The 17048-nt window shown below is 43.7% G+C and overlaps 3 protein-coding genes across 7 annotated transcripts; 1 reads left to right on the top strand and 2 right to left on the bottom strand.

Annotated features, from left to right (window-relative positions):
* Positions 1 to 149: 149 nt before the first annotated feature.
* rraga (Ras-related GTP binding A) lies at positions 150 to 3113 on the top strand. Of its 4 annotated transcripts, none has more exons than XM_085936799.1 (10): positions 150 to 251; positions 542 to 701; positions 881 to 980; positions 1065 to 1131; positions 1213 to 1435; positions 1588 to 1683; positions 1773 to 1895; positions 2013 to 2104; positions 2246 to 2361; positions 2576 to 3113. In XM_085936799.1, exons 2-10 carry the CDS (start codon positions 675 to 677, stop codon positions 2677 to 2679), a joined length of 948 nt encoding a protein of 315 aa, XP_085792925.1. In that variant the 5' UTR covers positions 150 to 251; positions 542 to 674; the 3' UTR covers positions 2680 to 3113. The 4 variants fall into 4 exon arrangements, with proteins under 4 accessions (XP_085792925.1, XP_085792926.1, XP_085792922.1 ...); XM_085936800.1 differs by having other exon boundaries at positions 164 to 251; positions 589 to 701; XM_085936796.1 differs by having other exon boundaries at positions 180 to 335.
* On the bottom strand, positions 3005 to 6168 carry cnga2b (cyclic nucleotide gated channel subunit alpha 2b). Its single transcript, XM_085936795.1, has 6 exons — positions 6053 to 6168; positions 5795 to 5905; positions 5442 to 5618; positions 5110 to 5217; positions 4912 to 5018; positions 3005 to 4836 (listed from the first exon to the last, which is right to left on the bottom strand). Exons 1-6 carry the CDS (start codon positions 6157 to 6159, stop codon positions 3395 to 3397), a joined length of 2052 nt encoding a protein of 683 aa, XP_085792921.1. The 5' UTR covers positions 6160 to 6168; the 3' UTR covers positions 3005 to 3394.
* A 1786-nt stretch (positions 6169 to 7954) lies between these two features.
* On the bottom strand, positions 7955 to 16659 carry pls3 (plastin 3 (T isoform)). 2 transcript variants are annotated; one of them, XM_085935723.1, is made up of 17 exons: positions 16519 to 16659; positions 16216 to 16433; positions 12795 to 12900; positions 12562 to 12713; positions 11735 to 11864; positions 11471 to 11603; positions 11275 to 11356; positions 10998 to 11163; positions 10785 to 10927; positions 10356 to 10451; positions 10074 to 10269; positions 9922 to 10000; positions 9712 to 9829; positions 9475 to 9605; positions 9128 to 9251; positions 8914 to 9038; positions 7955 to 8816 (listed from the first exon to the last, which is right to left on the bottom strand). In XM_085935723.1, the coding sequence occupies exons 2-17, from the start codon at positions 16408 to 16410 to the stop codon at positions 8684 to 8686; spliced, it is 2109 nt and encodes a 702-aa protein (XP_085791849.1). In that variant the 5' UTR covers positions 16411 to 16433; positions 16519 to 16659; the 3' UTR covers positions 7955 to 8683. The 2 variants fall into 2 exon arrangements, with proteins under 2 accessions (XP_085791849.1, XP_085791850.1); XM_085935724.1 differs by lacking the exons at positions 16216 to 16433; positions 16519 to 16659 and adding an exon at positions 13086 to 13240.
* Positions 16660 to 17048: the final 389 nt, after the last annotated feature.

A 17048-nucleotide genomic window follows, 5' to 3' on the forward strand; every position in this document is an offset into this window, starting at 1 on the left:
TTTTTTTTCAAATATTTTTACTTGAGCTAATGGCAAATAGCATATTTTTACCGTTCTAAGGTAATTATCCAGCGTATATCATTGGATGAGGAAAATGTAAATTGTTACGCAACCGGAAATGACGCATGTGTGTGTGTGTGGGGGGGGGGGGGGGGTCAGCTTCAACTGCGACCATAAATCTTGTCATGTGACTGTGGCGTAAACAGGAAGCAGCTGATATCTCAACTCTTGTCCGTACCTGTTCCCATCAAGTAATGTACACAACCGGATTATTTAAGGCCAATAACTTATGTGTACTCTCGGTTAAACACAAGTAAACTTTCTGTCCAGTGTGGGTAAGATACTCTAATTCTAGTTGAGTTTTTCTTAGCTAGCAGCTAAGCTACATGGCAGAAATCAGCACCGTATGTTTCGCTAGCCGATTTAGCTTTAGCTTGGATATTATTACGGGACGGAAAGTGGACTTGGCTGACGTTAGATAATCATTTAGAAGTTTTAATTTCACGTTGTGATGCTGTGTAATCTTCTGGGTGGTTTTTAGCTGTGCCTCTGGTAAAAGTGAACACCTAGTGGCGATTTGTGTCTCAGCTGAGGGCGAGGAAGAGAAGAGCTGGGCACAAGAAGTCACCTGATCCGCAGCTCGGTGCGAACTTCCATCGTGTCTTCTAAAGGGGATGTCCAGTTCAGCCATGAAGAAAAAGGTCCGTTGGTTGCACTCGGTGACGTACAGAAAAATGGCATTTGAGTTTTTAATGCAATTAAATTAATGAAATGAATTAGCCTTAATGCTAATAAAAATCAGAGTAGTTCTTTGGTGGCCATTCATATTATAATTCACCGATTACATATCAGTGATCTGTCAATTATATCTTATTTTTAGGTGTTATTGATGGGGAAAAGTGGGTCGGGAAAGACCAGTATGAGATCAATCATCTTTGCCAACTACATAGCCCGAGACACGCGGCGCCTTGGAGCAACAAGTAACAACATCCGTCGATATGTCTTCTTTCTAATTCTGCCTGTTTCTTTAATCAATCCCTTTCCACTTCTTTTGTGAATTGCAGTTGATGTGGAACACTCCCACGTGCGATTTCTTGGCAACCTTGTTCTAAACCTTTGGGATTGTGGAGGGTAAAGTCGATTTGTTCACTTTTTTTTTTGCCATCTTCTCATTGATAAATATTGGAACACACATTTCCTTTCTTCCCCCAGACAAGACACTTTCATGGAGAACTACTTCACCAGCCAGAGGGACAACATCTTTAGGAATGTGGAAGTGCTTATTTATGTTTTTGATGTGGAAAGCCGCGAGCTGGAGAAAGACATGCATTACTACCAGTCGTGTCTGGAAGCCATTCTACAGAACTCCCCCGATGCTAAAGTCTTCTGCCTCGTGCATAAAATGGATCTCGTCCAGGAGGATCAGAGAGACTTGGTAAGGAGGAAGGATGGTAAGAAGACAGATAGTGGGACTGCAACTCTGTCAGGGTGATAATAGTTTGAAATGTTTTTTTTTAAATTATTTTATCCCCATTCATTTTTATTTACTATAATAACTTTCATGTGTTTGCGCATGTGACCTGACAGATCTTTAAGGAGCGAGAAGAGGACTTAAAGAGATTGTCCCGACCTTTAGCTTGCACATGCTTCAGGACGTCCATCTGGGATGAAACCCTCTACAAGGTTTGCCCGCATGACTGGTTATGAGATTTTATTTTTCGTGATAATTCCTACCAAGGCTGGACCAAATGATTAAATATGCATTCCAACAGGCGTGGTCCAGCATTGTGTACCAGCTTATCCCAAATGTCCAGCAACTTGAGACCAACCTGAGAAACTTTGCGCAGATTATAGAGGCAGATGAAGTCCTTCTCTTCGAAAGAGCCACTTTCCTGGTGAGAGCTACTCGTGCAACACAAAACAGCAACCATGTGCAATGTATGCAACCATACCGTTAAAAACTGTACATTCTGCCCGCCCCCCTTTTTTTTGGTACATTATTTTCATTGCAGGTGATCTCCCACTACCAGTGCAAAGAACAGCGGGATGCTCACCGCTTTGAGAAGATTAGTAACATTATCAAACAGTTCAAACTCAGCTGTAGGTAAGTTCATAGATGGTTGTTTTTTTTGGTTTTTTTTGGTGTAGTTTGGTGCAGTACGTGGCAGTGGCACTCTTCATTCCCACCTAATTGGGGGAAAAAGCCAAACTCAAAGGCTCGGTTTTATACCTTTTTTTATTTCAGTAAACTAGCAGCCTCTTTCCAGAGCATGGAAGTGAGGAACTCCAACTTTGCAGCCTTCATTGACGTCTTCACCTCCAACACATACGTCATGGTCATCATGTCAGACCCGTCGATTCGTAAGTATTGAATGAATCATACATGCGCCAAAATGTGGAAATCAAACAAAAACAAGGCTTGGCATCTAAAAGAGTAACACTGTCTTAGATGTTTTGCTTTTTTTTTTTTTGTATTTGAATGGCATTTTCAAGTCTGAAATTAACTTTTGCTATTATTTAATAAAAAAAAAAAATTAAATTACTTACTGATTTACATCATCTTCATTTTCAACAGCCTCTGCAGCCACCCTCATCAATATCCGCAATGCTAGGAAACACTTTGAGAAGTTGGAACGAGTGGACGGACCCAAGCACAGCCTGCACATGCGAATGCGCTAGCCGCCATGTTGGTTTGTCCTGCCGGACCCTCTCAGCCAATCAGCTCCCAAATGTCTACGCAGCTCTTTTCCAAAACACAAGGAGCCCTACATCCTTGCCTTATTACGTCCTCACATTCAATCAAACTTAATATGAGGATTTTGTTTCCTGGTCATTAAGTATTGAGCAGCGTCAGGTTTGGGTTTTTTTGTTTTTCCTCGTCAAATAATTGTTTCTCCTGTGACCTATTAAAGAATGGAAAGATGTGTTTACTCTGAAGAGGGATATTATGAACCTCACTATTGTATACCGAAAACCCCAGTTATCAGGGGGATTTTCCCCCCCCCCCCCCCCTCCCTCTTTCAGTATGAAATGCAACAGCTACTGCTGCTATATGTGTGCAGTATGTGTGCTGTTCTTGGAAAATGCAAGCAATATAGTTTTATTCAGAAATATCAAGTGTGTGTTTGATTGTCTCCTGAAGTTATGGCCATAGTCTCGAGTTGTAGAACAAGAAATGCTTTTAAGACCTGGAAAGATAATTGTGTTTGTGAACTCATCAAGTAACCTTCCAGCATCTCTCCTTGGACTTTGTTCCCAAAGGCCCGACCGATAACAGATGAGGTGTTCAGGGCCAGAGCCACCACTTGTCTTGATCAAAATCCCTCTGCTGATGCAACCAAACAAGAGGTGTTTACATTCTATTATCCTGTACACTGACAAAGAATGTTGGGGCTTAGAATGAACTTTGGTGCATAAATTTGGTTTGATTTTGTAAGACCGTTGGTTCCAAACTGGCGATAGCATCATGGCTGGCGTTTGCTCCTCCGCAGTCCGTTTGATTAATCCGCCGCTCCAGCAACGTGATGCGTTGCTTCAGCCTCTGTTGAGTGTGCGTGTATTCGCAGAGAAGCCGTGAAAAGCGCGTACGGAGGGTGTCGAGGGAAGACTCCAGTCGCTCTACCTTCTCTTCCGTGTCTTCCCTCTGCAGCCCACCTCCCTCTGCATCGTGCTCCAGCATCCCTTCCTTTATCAGGATCTCGCGGCCCCTCTCCTCCAGAACCGTCCGAGCGTCTGGATACTCTGTCACGGCTTCCATCAAGTCGTCCTTTGAGAGGCAGAATAAATCAGAGTATCCCAGACTGCGAATGTTGGCGGTCCGACGGTTGCCCATTTTGCTTCCTTTAATGTTCAAAATGCTGATTTCTCCAAAGCAGCTCCCGGAGAGGAGGAGGGCGTATTGCGTCACACCGTCGTCTCCCACCACAGCAAGTTTCCCTTCTTTGATGATGTACATTTCCTTCCCGATGTCACCTTTCCTGCAGATGTAGTCTCCAGGACTGAAGACCTGTGGGCGGAGTTTGAGTACAAGTTCCACCAGCAGTCCCGCCTCACAGTCTTGAAAGATGCGTACTTTCTTCAAGGTCTCCAGATGGACATTGATAGCGATTTCAGCTCGCAGTTTGTTGGGCAGGTTCTTGAGCACCTCTTGCTCATCCACAGCTTTCTTGTTGGTCCAGAGGTAGTCGAACCATTTGATGACACGAGTCTCCAATTCTCTGCTGACTTTGCGGAAGTGCATGTAGTGTTTAATGGCGTCGATTCGAGCCTGGAACTCGGCACGGGTGGCGTTCATGTTGGCTATCATAGAACCGACATTTCCCACAATAGTGGCAAAGATCAGGACGCCGACGAGAAAATCAAAAACCACAAAAAGGTACTCTTCGTCTCGCACCGGCGCAGGCATCTCTCCAATAGTGGTGAGAGTGAGAGTGGACCAGTAGAGACAGTACACGTAAGTCCGAGTTAGAGAGGAATACTCCGGTTTGGAGGCATTTGGGAACACCCAAGTGTCTGAGCCCAACCCTAAAGATTTGGAGATTGCGTAATAGATGCAAGCGTTCCAGTGAATGATGACCAGGATGTAGAGCACCAGGTTGCAGATGCGGAAGATGTTGGGGTAGTTGGTGCGTGTCTCGGTGCGGTCGAAGAACTCAAACATCCGCGGGAAGCGCAGCAGACGATTGAACCTCAGTTGAGGTGTGTGGATGCCGGTGGAGAAATAGGCCAGATCGGTGGGCAGGATGGACACCACGTCCAGCTTGAATTGCAACGTACGCATGTAGCTGTCCCTGAGCTTGACGTGGTCCTTCACCAGGAGGCCTTGCTCCAGGAAGCCTAGATTCAAACCGAGTAGAAATGTGTCAGACACTCGTAATGCAAGAACTGATTATGCATTTAAAAACACGTCACCTGTGCGAAGGCGTACACAAGTGTCCGTGACGTATACAATGTCAGAGAGGTAGTCCAGCACCAGCCAGCAGATGTAATTAGCCACCTGCAATCTATCAAAACACGCCCTGTGGATTCAAAGAGAAGGAACAAAAAAAGATCCATTGAGGTCCATCCATCCCTTGTTTTCATCCCTAAACATGTCTTGCCTGTTATTACCTGGCCACAACAAGGAACCAATTGTAGAGCACTGCTGCGGTGATGACAAATAACCAGCGGTAGTAGGCGTCGTCGGACGGGGACAACACAAAAACATCCCATTTTTTCCTTGAGGAAAATTCAGTTTTATTTGAAATAGCCCAAATCAAACATCAAAGAAGCTAACATGAGAGCCGTGCTGGCTGATTCCAATGTGACCATGTTTTGTTATTACAATTCATCAGACATGCATTCAAATAGTTCATCCATTTTCAGTTGAGCCTGAGCTCAGCTCATCCCAGCTGACTTTGGGCTGAGAGGGCAACGGCACCCCGGACTTTGTTGTGACATACCTCAGAATCCCTTTGGTATTATTGCCATTGGCATCCGTTTGTATGTTGCTGATACGGCTGGGGACGTTTCGGAGCTCCGGGCCTCTAAAGCGTTCCAGGAAGGAGTCCGGTCTCTCCTGCTCTTGGATCAAGCTTCTGTGAGCCCATTCCCTCAGTCTCACCACCAGGCTCACCATTCTGACATGTGGCAGTAGTGGACACTATAGCATTTGTAGTAGTACTAGGAGTATTGTACAAAGCAGTTACAGGAATGCAAAATAATGTCGAGTATAATTTTCAGTCATTTGCATGATTCAATCAAACTAACCTTAAAAATATGAATACCTTTGTTGTTTGATTCTTTTTTTTTTTACCTTGAGATGGCTCCAATCCTTTGAAAAGAGTTTCTGGAGGTGCCACCGCGAGGATCGAGAGCAGCTACCCTTTGGAGCTCTGAGGACGTGTCGTCGCAGATGGATGGAACCCTGGGACATGAGTTGGGAAGTTTACAAAAGCCATCTCATGAGAGTATTGTGATGATGAGGATAAAGACTGTATATCAAAATGTTTATTCAATTGTAAGTAGCTCATGATGAAACAAATGACCTAAATAGCTTTAAAAATCTTCTCACCTGTTTAGAATACTCTCAGCTCTCTCAAACTCCTCCTCCAAGCTGGTCTTGACTGACAGGTTGTGGGGCGACCGATCACTTTCGGGCGTGTGGCCCGTCATCTTCATCCCTGCCGAGGTACAAATACACACCGTGGCATTACATGAGGACATGTGATGGAGGGATGCCGAAAGCGGTACTACAGAACAAGATGGCCGCCAATCCTGGCACTACATCTCCCAGAAATGTCTTACAGCCCTAACAGGTGTGTTAGGGAAAGAGACAGAGACAGCTCTAGTGTATCTCTTGTGACATCAAAACACACACAAACACACACACTCAAGGTATGTAGTGTGTTGCTAGTTCATTGCATGTGCGTCAGGATCCAGTCAGGGGACCGTGGGTGTCTGCCACAGTCCCGCACATGGCGACTGATGAAAGCGGAAAGGGGCAACTTGAGGTGGAAAAGCAGCCGTTCGCATCCTTATTAGGATGAGTGATGGACAGCCACAGGCAGTGTGCAGCCTCCAAAGCGCTGACAGCTATTTAGATGTCTATTACTATCGTGTGACTAATTGGAGGATCATTATTTGAAAACACACAAAGGCGTCTTGAAGCTCTGAGAGCAAATCAGCTGCTCTCCCATGCGGTCTGTGTCACTTTGGCAACCATGTGTGTGTCACCTTTGCTGCATCACAGCTCTTTTTAATGACTTGTACAGATGAAATAAGAGCGTGACTTCCTAAATGCTTGAAAACATACATTTTAGAGGAAATAGTGACAGTATTTCACTACTTAGACTCAATGTTAGAGCAGGAAAAAGATTCCCAAATTGAATGCAGCATCAGTGCAATGATTCAGAATTACATTTTTGTTTACAATGGATGGATGGACTTCATATTGATTATATTCAATTAAGTAGCAAAAAAAATAGCTGGATACAAAATAATACAAATAATAATTAGACATGCAAAACTTATAGTTGAGTGCAAATCCATCTATTTATATAAATATTTCTTCATCTTTGGATGCAAAATAAATAAAGAATCCTACCTTTGCTGACTTTGTTAGTCCATGGTGACCTCACACAGACATAATAACAGAGTTCATCTCTGCAGCAGAGAAATTAAATCCAACAAATGCAAACACGTAAAATAACCTGACCTCCTCCTCCTCCTCCTTTTTTAAGAGTGTGTCCACTTGACACCGAGGTAGCAAGGTTGGCGCAGCAGCCGATAAAGGGCGGGGGGGAATCTGCACATGTTGAAGAGAGCGAGAGAATAAACATCCTTTGAAAAATGTTTGTCTGAGAAAGCCAGAAGGATTTTCTCTAAACATAACATAGTAATGCATTTTAAACTCACTTCAGCCCAAGGACAAACTCCTGTTTTGTAAGCAGTATAGTGTAGTAGTGAGGAATGCGATAATAACCTGGCAGCTTTTCAGAACATCACAGATATGACCTAATATCTTTTTTTGCAACTATCCATGCAAAATGGCCACTAATGAACATTTCTGGCACCAAGTAGGTGATGTAATTACAGCCATTGTTTAGGTTCAGCATACAAATGCTGGAAGGTAAGAAAATAGGTTTTTTGTGAAGCTTAAAACACAAAAGATGGAAACCACAGGAGACATAGTTTAGCTTCATCATTCATCTGAAACAAAACCAAATGTGTTTTTCTCTCCCTCGGACTTCATTTCTGCCTGACACTCAGGCCACTGAACTGTGTACACATCAATCTGTTTCCACTCTACCTTTGTGTGCAGTCTACAAAAAAAAAAACCCAATGAAAACTAAAAAAGCAAGTTACTTGTTCTGTTTTTGGTCCAACTGTAGTTAAAAAAAATATTTGCAGAAATGGAGAAGTATCAACCGGTAGATCAAAAAAGGAAGTGGCCAGCAATAAAACCCATCAAGCCTTCAGTTTTCAAAGTCATATTTATTGGTACACAAGATAAAGCACTTTAGAGTCGACATGACCACATGGCCAAATGCAATTCGGCCATCGTCGTAGTAAAGGTTTGAGTTAATATTTGGTAACAGTTGAATGCAAAAGAAGTGCAAAAGCTCAAAGGTTCGCCTTTGAGACAAGAAGGCACAGCGGAGAGCCCAGACGACCTGCTCTTCATTGGAAACAAAAAAATATAATAACAACAACAGAAGCCCAGCTCTGACCAGCATATTACCTCACACAATGGTCCCAAAAAAAAAAAAAATAGGGGCAGTATATACAGAGTGGTCGTCACTATAGTTTGACCGTATGGCTTCTGTATACTGATATGTAAAAAAGTGAATGAGGCATGCATGAATTTTGGGGTGTCTTCCAGATAACCCTCTTGTCCTGAGGAATGTGTGGGACATCAGCGGCAGTAAGTAAATTAAGTAAACCGTTCAGCTGGAATATGCATAGAAAGAAAAAAAACACAAAACAACACATTTATCAAGGGTACTTACTGCGAGTTGTCGTCAGTAACACAAGGTCCGTTTGATATTTACCAAGCGTGGCATTTTAAATAACAGCGCGGCAATCTTCATTAAACACCTCCAGTCTTTCAAAGAGGGAGCGATATCTTGCAATTTTGATGATTTTTCAACCTTCTAAACAATAGTCCTTCAGGCGGGTGTAACAAGTGTCACAATAATCTTCTCTAGACTTTCTTCATCCCCCGACCCATCAGGCACGCAAAGACAGTCATCACCATTTTGGGCTTGACTTCCACAAGGTCCTCAGGGAGGGCGTAGACACGTGCGCCGATCTTTCGCGCCATGGATATGGCGTATCTGAAGAAACGAGAGACACAATTGAAGCATAATTCATAAATGACACATAAGAGAAAATAGTGTTGCATGCTCTGGAAAAAAAAAAAAAAAAACATACTTGGCATTCTCCTGCTTGTCATCTTCAGAGAGGTGTCCCGTTTTCACCAGGTCGAAGTTGACGCTTTGGGGCTGGATGGCGTCAATCAGCTCCAATACTGCCAAACCGTTGCTAATCTCCTTGTCCTGATCACCACCCAGAAAAGCACAATTGGCTCATTTAACAACATTGCACACACAAAAATGACTACTAATAATGAATACAAAAATTCTACCTTAAAGCTTGAAATCTTGCTCCTCTTTCCGGCTTCCGCTAATGTTTCGTTGACCCATTTCACAATGATCTCATCATTGACCTTCTCCCCATGACCCAGATCCTCCAGTACATTCAGAGTGTATCTGCAACACAACACAGGACTGCATTTTAACATTGACTTTTTAGATTTTACCAGCCAGCCAGCCAGCCATAACCGCTGTGTTGTTGAGCTCAGAGCAGCACTAACAATGTCAACAATCAGTCTTTGTGACACACTCGTGGGAATGTGCGCCCGCCGCTTTGCACATTCAATGTGTCATTTCTCAGTCCTTGCTGAGCAAAAAAATGCACTGTGGATGTTTTCACCTTCTCATCAGCTGCCACACCACCGCCAGGGTCAGCGTGGCGTTGCCGTCGTTCAAGTCCTGCCCGCCGATGCCCACCAGGGAGAACTTGGCGAATTTGCCAAGTTCCACGGCGTAGTTACAGTTCTCCAACTGGTTGTAAGAAAAAATTCAAGTTCAACATGCGAGTGTATTTGTAAGTCACGGATGAGCGGGTTGGGGGGAAAAAAAAATAAAAAGAAGAAGAATCAACATTGACCTTCTTCATGTTGGTTCCCAGCTTGGGGTATGGAGGCCTGTTGACTTTGTTGTTCCAATCAACATCGACTTTAATTTTCTCGTAGAGCTGCAGGATAACAATGGCATCTTGCAGGTCTCTGCACAAAGCAACACGGCATATTAATTCAGAGCAATAAAACTACTTGTGGAAACATGAACACGAGTGTAAAGACACTGGTGTGAGACTTACACGTAAAGATGATTGACGGTTGGGTTCACGCCCAGGGAGTTCATCCAGTTTCGGAATGTCCGCTCCTCTCGTGTTTCACCTAGACAGCAGAAAAAAACCCATTAGTGTTAGTCGTTTGATATTTTATTCATCCGCCGTCCCTCCCGATTCACCTTCCAGAAGGTTCCAGTCGATGTCCTGGTTCTCGGGTTTGGTCAGAGCGGGGTATTTGTTAAAAAGATTGGCCACAAAGGCCAGATTGAGTTTGGGGTTGCCGCTGACTACGTCAGCCGCCGTGACGAACTGTCGACAGCCGAGCCGGTCGGCCTGTGTCAGCATAGCTTCTGCCCTCCTCATGTCGTCTCTCTCCTGCATGGCGAGGAGAGCGTACACATCCTCATCAAAGGCACCGATTGCGTTGCCGAGTGTTAGTCAGTTGCACACGCTGCGCTTACGCTGAAGCCCGACATGTTGATGTCTATGGCCTGCTGGCCTTCTTCGTTACCCTTGGGAGCAATCTGGTTGAGGAGGTGGAAGTAGGCCCTGGAGTCCTGGAGAACCACACACAAAAAAAAACCCCATACTTTTCATTGGACATGAATACGTGAAATATTAAACCAGTTTATACATACTGGATAAAATACTTTGACACAAATTTTTGGTTCGGCCTTCTCCAGAGGAGAGAGCCTGCTTGTGTGCTGTGCAGTTTATCTTACATATTCAGTTGGCCGTCAGCCAAAGAGCACCAGAAGGTTTCCCAACCAATTGAGTTCTATTTTAGGGGCCGTGCAGGCGGATATTACAGTTCTGTGTGCGCAAACATTGTTTGGCCTACTCTGCTGATAGACTTTGTGTCAGTGACCTTTTTTTGCGTACCCGCCTACCTTGATGTCAGAGCTGAAGTTTTTGATCTTCTGCCAGCCAGCGTTCTCCAGATGGAAGTTAGCCCAGCGGAGCAAGAGTTCTTCAGGAGACAACTTCATCAGGTCCTCCAGTGTCTCGCCCTCCCTCAGCAGCGCTGCCAAAGCTGTCAGAATGCGCCAACGGTGGGTTAAGCAAATGCGGGAAAAGCTTCACACGTACACCGTAACCTTTACCTTCATTTCTACTGAGCTCGATGTCGGCAAACAAGCCGATCTTGATGATCTGCCAGAGCAGGCCTAGCACCAGGTGGGGTTTCCCTGCCTTCAAGTCTAAGGCGCCGATGTTGACAACGTGACAGCCGATAGCTGAGGCGGAGTTCAGCGCCAAGTTAAGATTCTCCTATAACAATCAATGACAGGACTTCATAAGATTCAAATCTGCACCCAAATTATGTTCAATGTGGCCAGAAATAATAATGAGTGACACCCGAAATGAAAAAGATTCGCTGACCTGTATAGTGAAAGGTGTGAGCTTCTTCTTGTTGATGGTCCTCTCGTCAATGGTGTCTGGCACCGATTGGTTGATCATTTTGCTGCATATCATAAAACAATCACACACTGGTATTTGACATTGTACATCTGACATTTTTTTTGTAGTCACACGGACAATTTTGTTGCTGCCTTGAAAAGAAAGCAGAAAGTCTCACCAGAGGAGGATACCGTCAGCTACAGATGTGAACAGAGAGTCGGTGTTGAGATCCATGGGCAGGACATGCTGACAGTCGGGGTCATTTTCCAGAGCACTGTTGATCCATTTGGCAAAAGCAAATCGTTCCTCCTCTGTCAAGGTGCAACAGATGGACGTAAGCAAAAGCGACAAGTATTGTTTGCTCTGACGGTGAAGGTAAATATCAGTGTTGACACGCAGAGACAGAAGCTAATGCTAATGAGCACAAGGAAGTGTTTCTTACCAGAGAAGGAGTGTTGTGTTCCTTCACTTGACAGCTCCGACGTGCCTCCGATGGCAAGGATGCCTTCTTTTCGGTTGATGGCTTTACGGAAGGTTTTGGCTATTTGACTGCCCTTCAGCTCGTTCACAATCTGACACAAGAACAAGGGGGCGATGAATACTCAGGAACTTCAAATACTTACGTTTTTAAGCAATGTTGCTGCTTCTCCTGCTTGGCAAATAAATTGGACTCAATTAAAGAGCTCCTCGACCACAATCTTTATTTTGGAACCACTTTCCACGGAATTTGTCCAAACACACTTGTTGCAGCTTATTAAGGAGAGCCATTTTTTTTTTAAATCTTTGTTGTCTTTAAGTCAGCGCAACTAAGGTTGCTTTGCAGACGCAGCAGCAGCATAGCTGGAATGGCTCATCATTGTCATGACAACATCTAACTTAACACGTGTTGTGCAAAAAACGGACAAAATCGCTTATGTTGCAGTTTCTGTATTGTATTTATAGGTGGTGGGTGAAGACTTTTGTCAAATTGTGACTCATCTCTGGAAATCAACAGACTAAGCACAAAATGTTCATAGCATCATTCACCGGAAGCAGATGCTATAAAAAGACACACATGCTGACTAACACACTTTGGGTCAACAAACTGTTCAACAAGCCATCTGGTGTGACTGAGGATTTATTTTTGGTATGAATCACTAATGTGAGCAGCATTGCAAAAGGCTGATTCAATAAGATGCAACCACAATCTTTGAAGTCATGCGACACTTTTATCATCCGTGAGCACACAAGCGGTTGGAACCCCCCGAAAACACATCAGGCTTGACTTACCGCAATGTACTCATTGAAGCTGATCTTGTTGTCGTTATTGCGATCGAGTTGCTGGATGATTTCCCGGACCTTATAACCTGGCTGCGGATGTCCAGTCTCTCTGAGAAGTTCATGGAGTTCATAATCATTGATGTAGCCGTCTTGGTCCAGATCTACAGGAAAGAAAGACGCAAAATGTCATGCAAATAAGACGACGGCAATACTAGATTTATATACGACACTTATGGACTCACCAATCTTCCCAAACATTTCCCGTATTTCCTCCAGTTCCTCTTTTGATATCTTTCCAGACATGTTTGTGTGATTGACCTGAGGATGGTCAGTCAGCAAAAAGTCAGCCTGCAGTGGAAATAAAAGTAACATTCAGACTCACAAGTAACCCTTTATGGCTTGCTAAAGTTTTTATTTTATCCAAGCACTCTAAAAATGACTGAATATTTTAGGGTCTTTTGTTCGGGCAGCCAGAATACAGAAGCCCTGCGGATAAACTGTGAGAAAAGAAAAGCTCCAATAACATGACTCACTCAAGTCAGCCAAACGCTCTAAAACATCGTATTTTGTTTTCCGAAACATATTTCCAAACTCCTCCGAGACAGTCACCATCTCCTAAAATCCCAGAAAGTAAGGCATTCCTTTCAGTAGCTCCTTCCTGAGTGTAAAAGCCAAGGAATGCACAAGGGGCCTTGCGCAGCTTGGCGAGGAGGGTGTGATGCCTCTGCGAGGCCAAACCGGTATGGCGGCATTCCTTGCCAACACAAGTGTTCACAAAACAAAAGATGAAGCTGAAACTGCAGTGACAACCTCAAGATTTCCAGACAGAACGGGGTTCTTGTTTCCTGATTTAAAATCCAGACTAGTGACTTTTCAAGAAGTCTTAGTCAGAAATACCAGGCAAAGCTATTTCTGGTTTTGCACTACCACAGTTGTACAAACAACACTTGAATTGTGAGAAATGGTGAAAAGATCATTGCAGCATATGGATTGTTCCTGATGGCCGCAGAAGGGTTTGTTTTGCAGTGTTGAAGTTTCTATTTGCCAAACAATGGACTGAATGACTTAACTTCCTCTTGTTCGAGAAAAAAACATTAACCAAACCATTAACGTCTTAATGAAAGGTGATGAACGGCGGCCATGTGGTCTCAAGAGATTAGCGCAAGCATCATTTTGATAAGTCTGCTTACATTACTTGAAAAACAGAATGTTTTTTTCTTCTCCAAAATGCTACTAAATGTGGGCAAGACCCAACCCAAAAACGATTAAGAAAATAACCGCGTTGCTAAATTTAACCTCCCCAGAAGGCTGTGAAACGGGTCTGAGGCCACAACAAGGGCCGACACACATGACCTCATTTGTCGGCCCTTGTCGCACACCCTCGACAGAGGCCGAGTGGAAACAGAAGAGGGGGTTAAGTACGCAGAGCGCGGCCACAGATGGCGATGGACAAATGTGAGATGCCAAGCTGGTGGCGGAGAAGAAAAGAGCGTTTGTAATCGCCTCATGAAACCGTGGCCTTCGATGAGAGTCGGACAGTTGTCGTTTCGAGGCAGCTGTCCTCAGCTTTGGGGAAGGAGGGCAACATACGATGGTCCAAAAAGGCTCATTGGATTATAATGTAGTCTATAAGGCCATTTAAAGACTCACTTCCCAGTTTTGATTAGTGCTCCGCCCTGCCTGTGCTTCCTTCACGAGGTTAACGTAGAAACTGCGAGGCGCACAAATAGACTGGCGGCCTTTCCCATGTGTGGTCAAGTTAGTACCCAACACACCCAACAGTCTGTAAGAACACAGACAGATTTGAACGGCGGAGCCAAAAAGCTCCTAACATGTGCGTCCAACTGACTCAGAATCTTATGAGCGTGCGGTATGCTACGCCACTTCCTTTTCACGGCGCGTGGCTAAAGATAGGGCCCGGCCACATTCATTGACGAATACGTACGGTGTCACGACTGGCGCGTGGAGAAGCTAAACAGATGTGACATCATCTATGCCCCCGAGTAAAATCAACATGGTCAAATGAACAGCTCAGCTTTCTAACTGGAACAAGTTGCTTTGTTTTGTTAAGGTCACTCACTGCTTAGTAGTCAATGAAAGGATGTAGGTGCGGTGGGGCAAAAAAGAGCACAACTCTCAGCAGCCATCACTTAGGAATGCTACTGGACGGGTTGGAAAGTTTGGAATCGGGTGGCTTTTTCAACCACGGATAAAGCGACACACCTAACAGATGATTTTTTTTAAGTGTTTGTTCATGCTGTGCCCTTTAGATGATAAATGCTGTTTTTTTTTTGTTCTCCAACTTCTGGCCTCCCAGCATTGTTTGTAAATGTTCAATATGGCCTTTTCTGTTGAGGGTCATGACAAGTAAAGACAGAATACGCCTCTAATATGACCACCAAATGAATCACAGGGTGATTAACAAATTGAGCAAGGAGTCCCATTCAAAAGGTGACTCATTAACCTATGAGATAACAAGCTATGGAAATACTCAACTTTGCCGCCCTTTTCGGGGAAGAATAAGTTACTTAAGCAGCATGCAGTTAAAATACTTTACTGGGAAAGTGACAAAAGTACACAACAGTACAAACAAGCATCATGCGGAAGGTGAAGGCAGCCGTTCTGAAAGTGGGTCGACCTGTTTCACTTACACACGGGCCACACAAGTCACACCCTCTTGCCGCTTGCTTGATTGTCTGGTTTGTCTTTACAAAGACAACATCCAGTGCCCATGTGGTTTTGTGCAGGGAAAACTTTATGTAAAGCAGTAATGCCACACATTCAAGGACAAATTCCAATCGGGGAAAACCAGTTTTTTTATTTGCCCAAAATGGAAGTGCAAGCAACACTTTTTTTTTTTTTCCACTTCTGACATCATGACTAATGATTTAAAGTCCTGACACCAGTAATAGGAAGGCATTAACACTAGACAAGCCGCCTCACACCTGGTAAAACACTTAACTCTACATATGGCATGTGGCCGCTGGTTTAAATAAAAAGCTTAATTTCTGTATAGTAAAATCACTGACTTTGACTAACAATTTTGAGTCATGTACACTGGAGAATCTGATAAAACCGAAATGTGTACATGAGGGAGCGGCACATCCCCAGTGAATCATTTCCTGGTATAATGCCAGCATTATGGAACATTTGTCCAAAAAAAAAAAAAGATATAACAAGGCAGGTCTGTGATCAGGGAAACTGTAGGTCCAAGCGCACACAAAAATACATGCGTGATCTATTTTTAATTATTCAAATGTGGTGCATGTGCGTGCACGGGTGCTTAATTTGCATAAACATTTTTTTTCTAGCTGCCGTGCAGTTTATTTCACGATTTTAAAAATGTCACTTTAAAAACACCTTTTTGCAAGGTCTGCGAAATGCGATTTTCTAAAATTTTCAAGACAAGTTTAAGGCTAACAGGAGTGAATAAAAGAGTTGAGAGTAACTTGTAGATGTTGGATAAGCAGATTTGTATAAAAATAAAAGAGCAGCCAAAGCTAGGCTGCTAGCAGACAAGATTCAAGTTAACAGACGCGAACGAGTCTTGCTCCAGCTTATCCAGCGCTCCTCGCCAGGACGTGACGAGGAAGATGGACACATCAAAGACGTACATTCAACTGAACGCACCAACGAGATGTTCGACAGGAAATCGATACTCACTCTCGGTTCGCCTGAAATTCCAGACTTCGTCCAGCTCGCAGTGCTGTCTTCTCCACGTCGAGTGCGAAGTAGACCGGAGTTGGAATTCTTGTCCCGCCCTGCTGTGGCGTCACCGCCCGCTGGATTGCTGAATGGAGGATGCTGTGGCGGCGATCGGCTTTTTACCGACTCGCTCTTTCTCTTAAAGGCCGACATGCTCGTAATCCTTGGCAGGCTCTCTATAATATAATAGAACAAAGTGTGAGTGCCAGTTGAATTCTCTGCGATTACTGCTAAGCTAATGAGGCTAATTAATCTACCTACCTTTGTCGCGTGGGGAAGTGAAGTGATACTCTTAAAATCTTATCCCAAGTGTGACTGAACGGGCTCTTTGTTTCTTTAATGTACGTAAAGTGTCTATTGACCTCTTTAAAGTAGTTGACGTCATAAACAATTGGACTCTTTCATGTTAGTGATGTCACACCCCCCCCTCCAATATTTCCTTTAGAAACAATAAATTTCAGTTGTATTCACCTAAAGTATACATTTTTCTCAATTTTTTTTTGGTAGTGACCCATGTTTCCAGTTTTGGTTATGATTCATTGATTTGTTTGTGGTTTTGTTGTGTCGTTTTTTACTTCGGCAATTTAAAATGTGCAGATCGCTGGAGAGATTCTCTAATTCATTTTTTTTCTTATCCTTCTAATTGCTCTTGTCCATGATTCCCCCTAGCACGTACACTTGCACGTGTAAATTATTAATGGTTAAAACTGTGTTGTTGTTTTTTTAGACAATTTAGAAAAGCGAATGTTATTTATTAGCCATAATATTTTAATCACTTTCCTGCAATATAA

Source organism: Syngnathus leptorhynchus, chromosome 17, assembly GCF_054491065.1.
Source record: "Syngnathus leptorhynchus isolate UIUO chromosome 17, UIUO_Slep, whole genome shotgun sequence".
In the NCBI taxonomy this organism is placed as follows: domain Eukaryota; kingdom Metazoa; phylum Chordata; class Actinopteri; order Syngnathiformes; family Syngnathidae; genus Syngnathus; species Syngnathus leptorhynchus.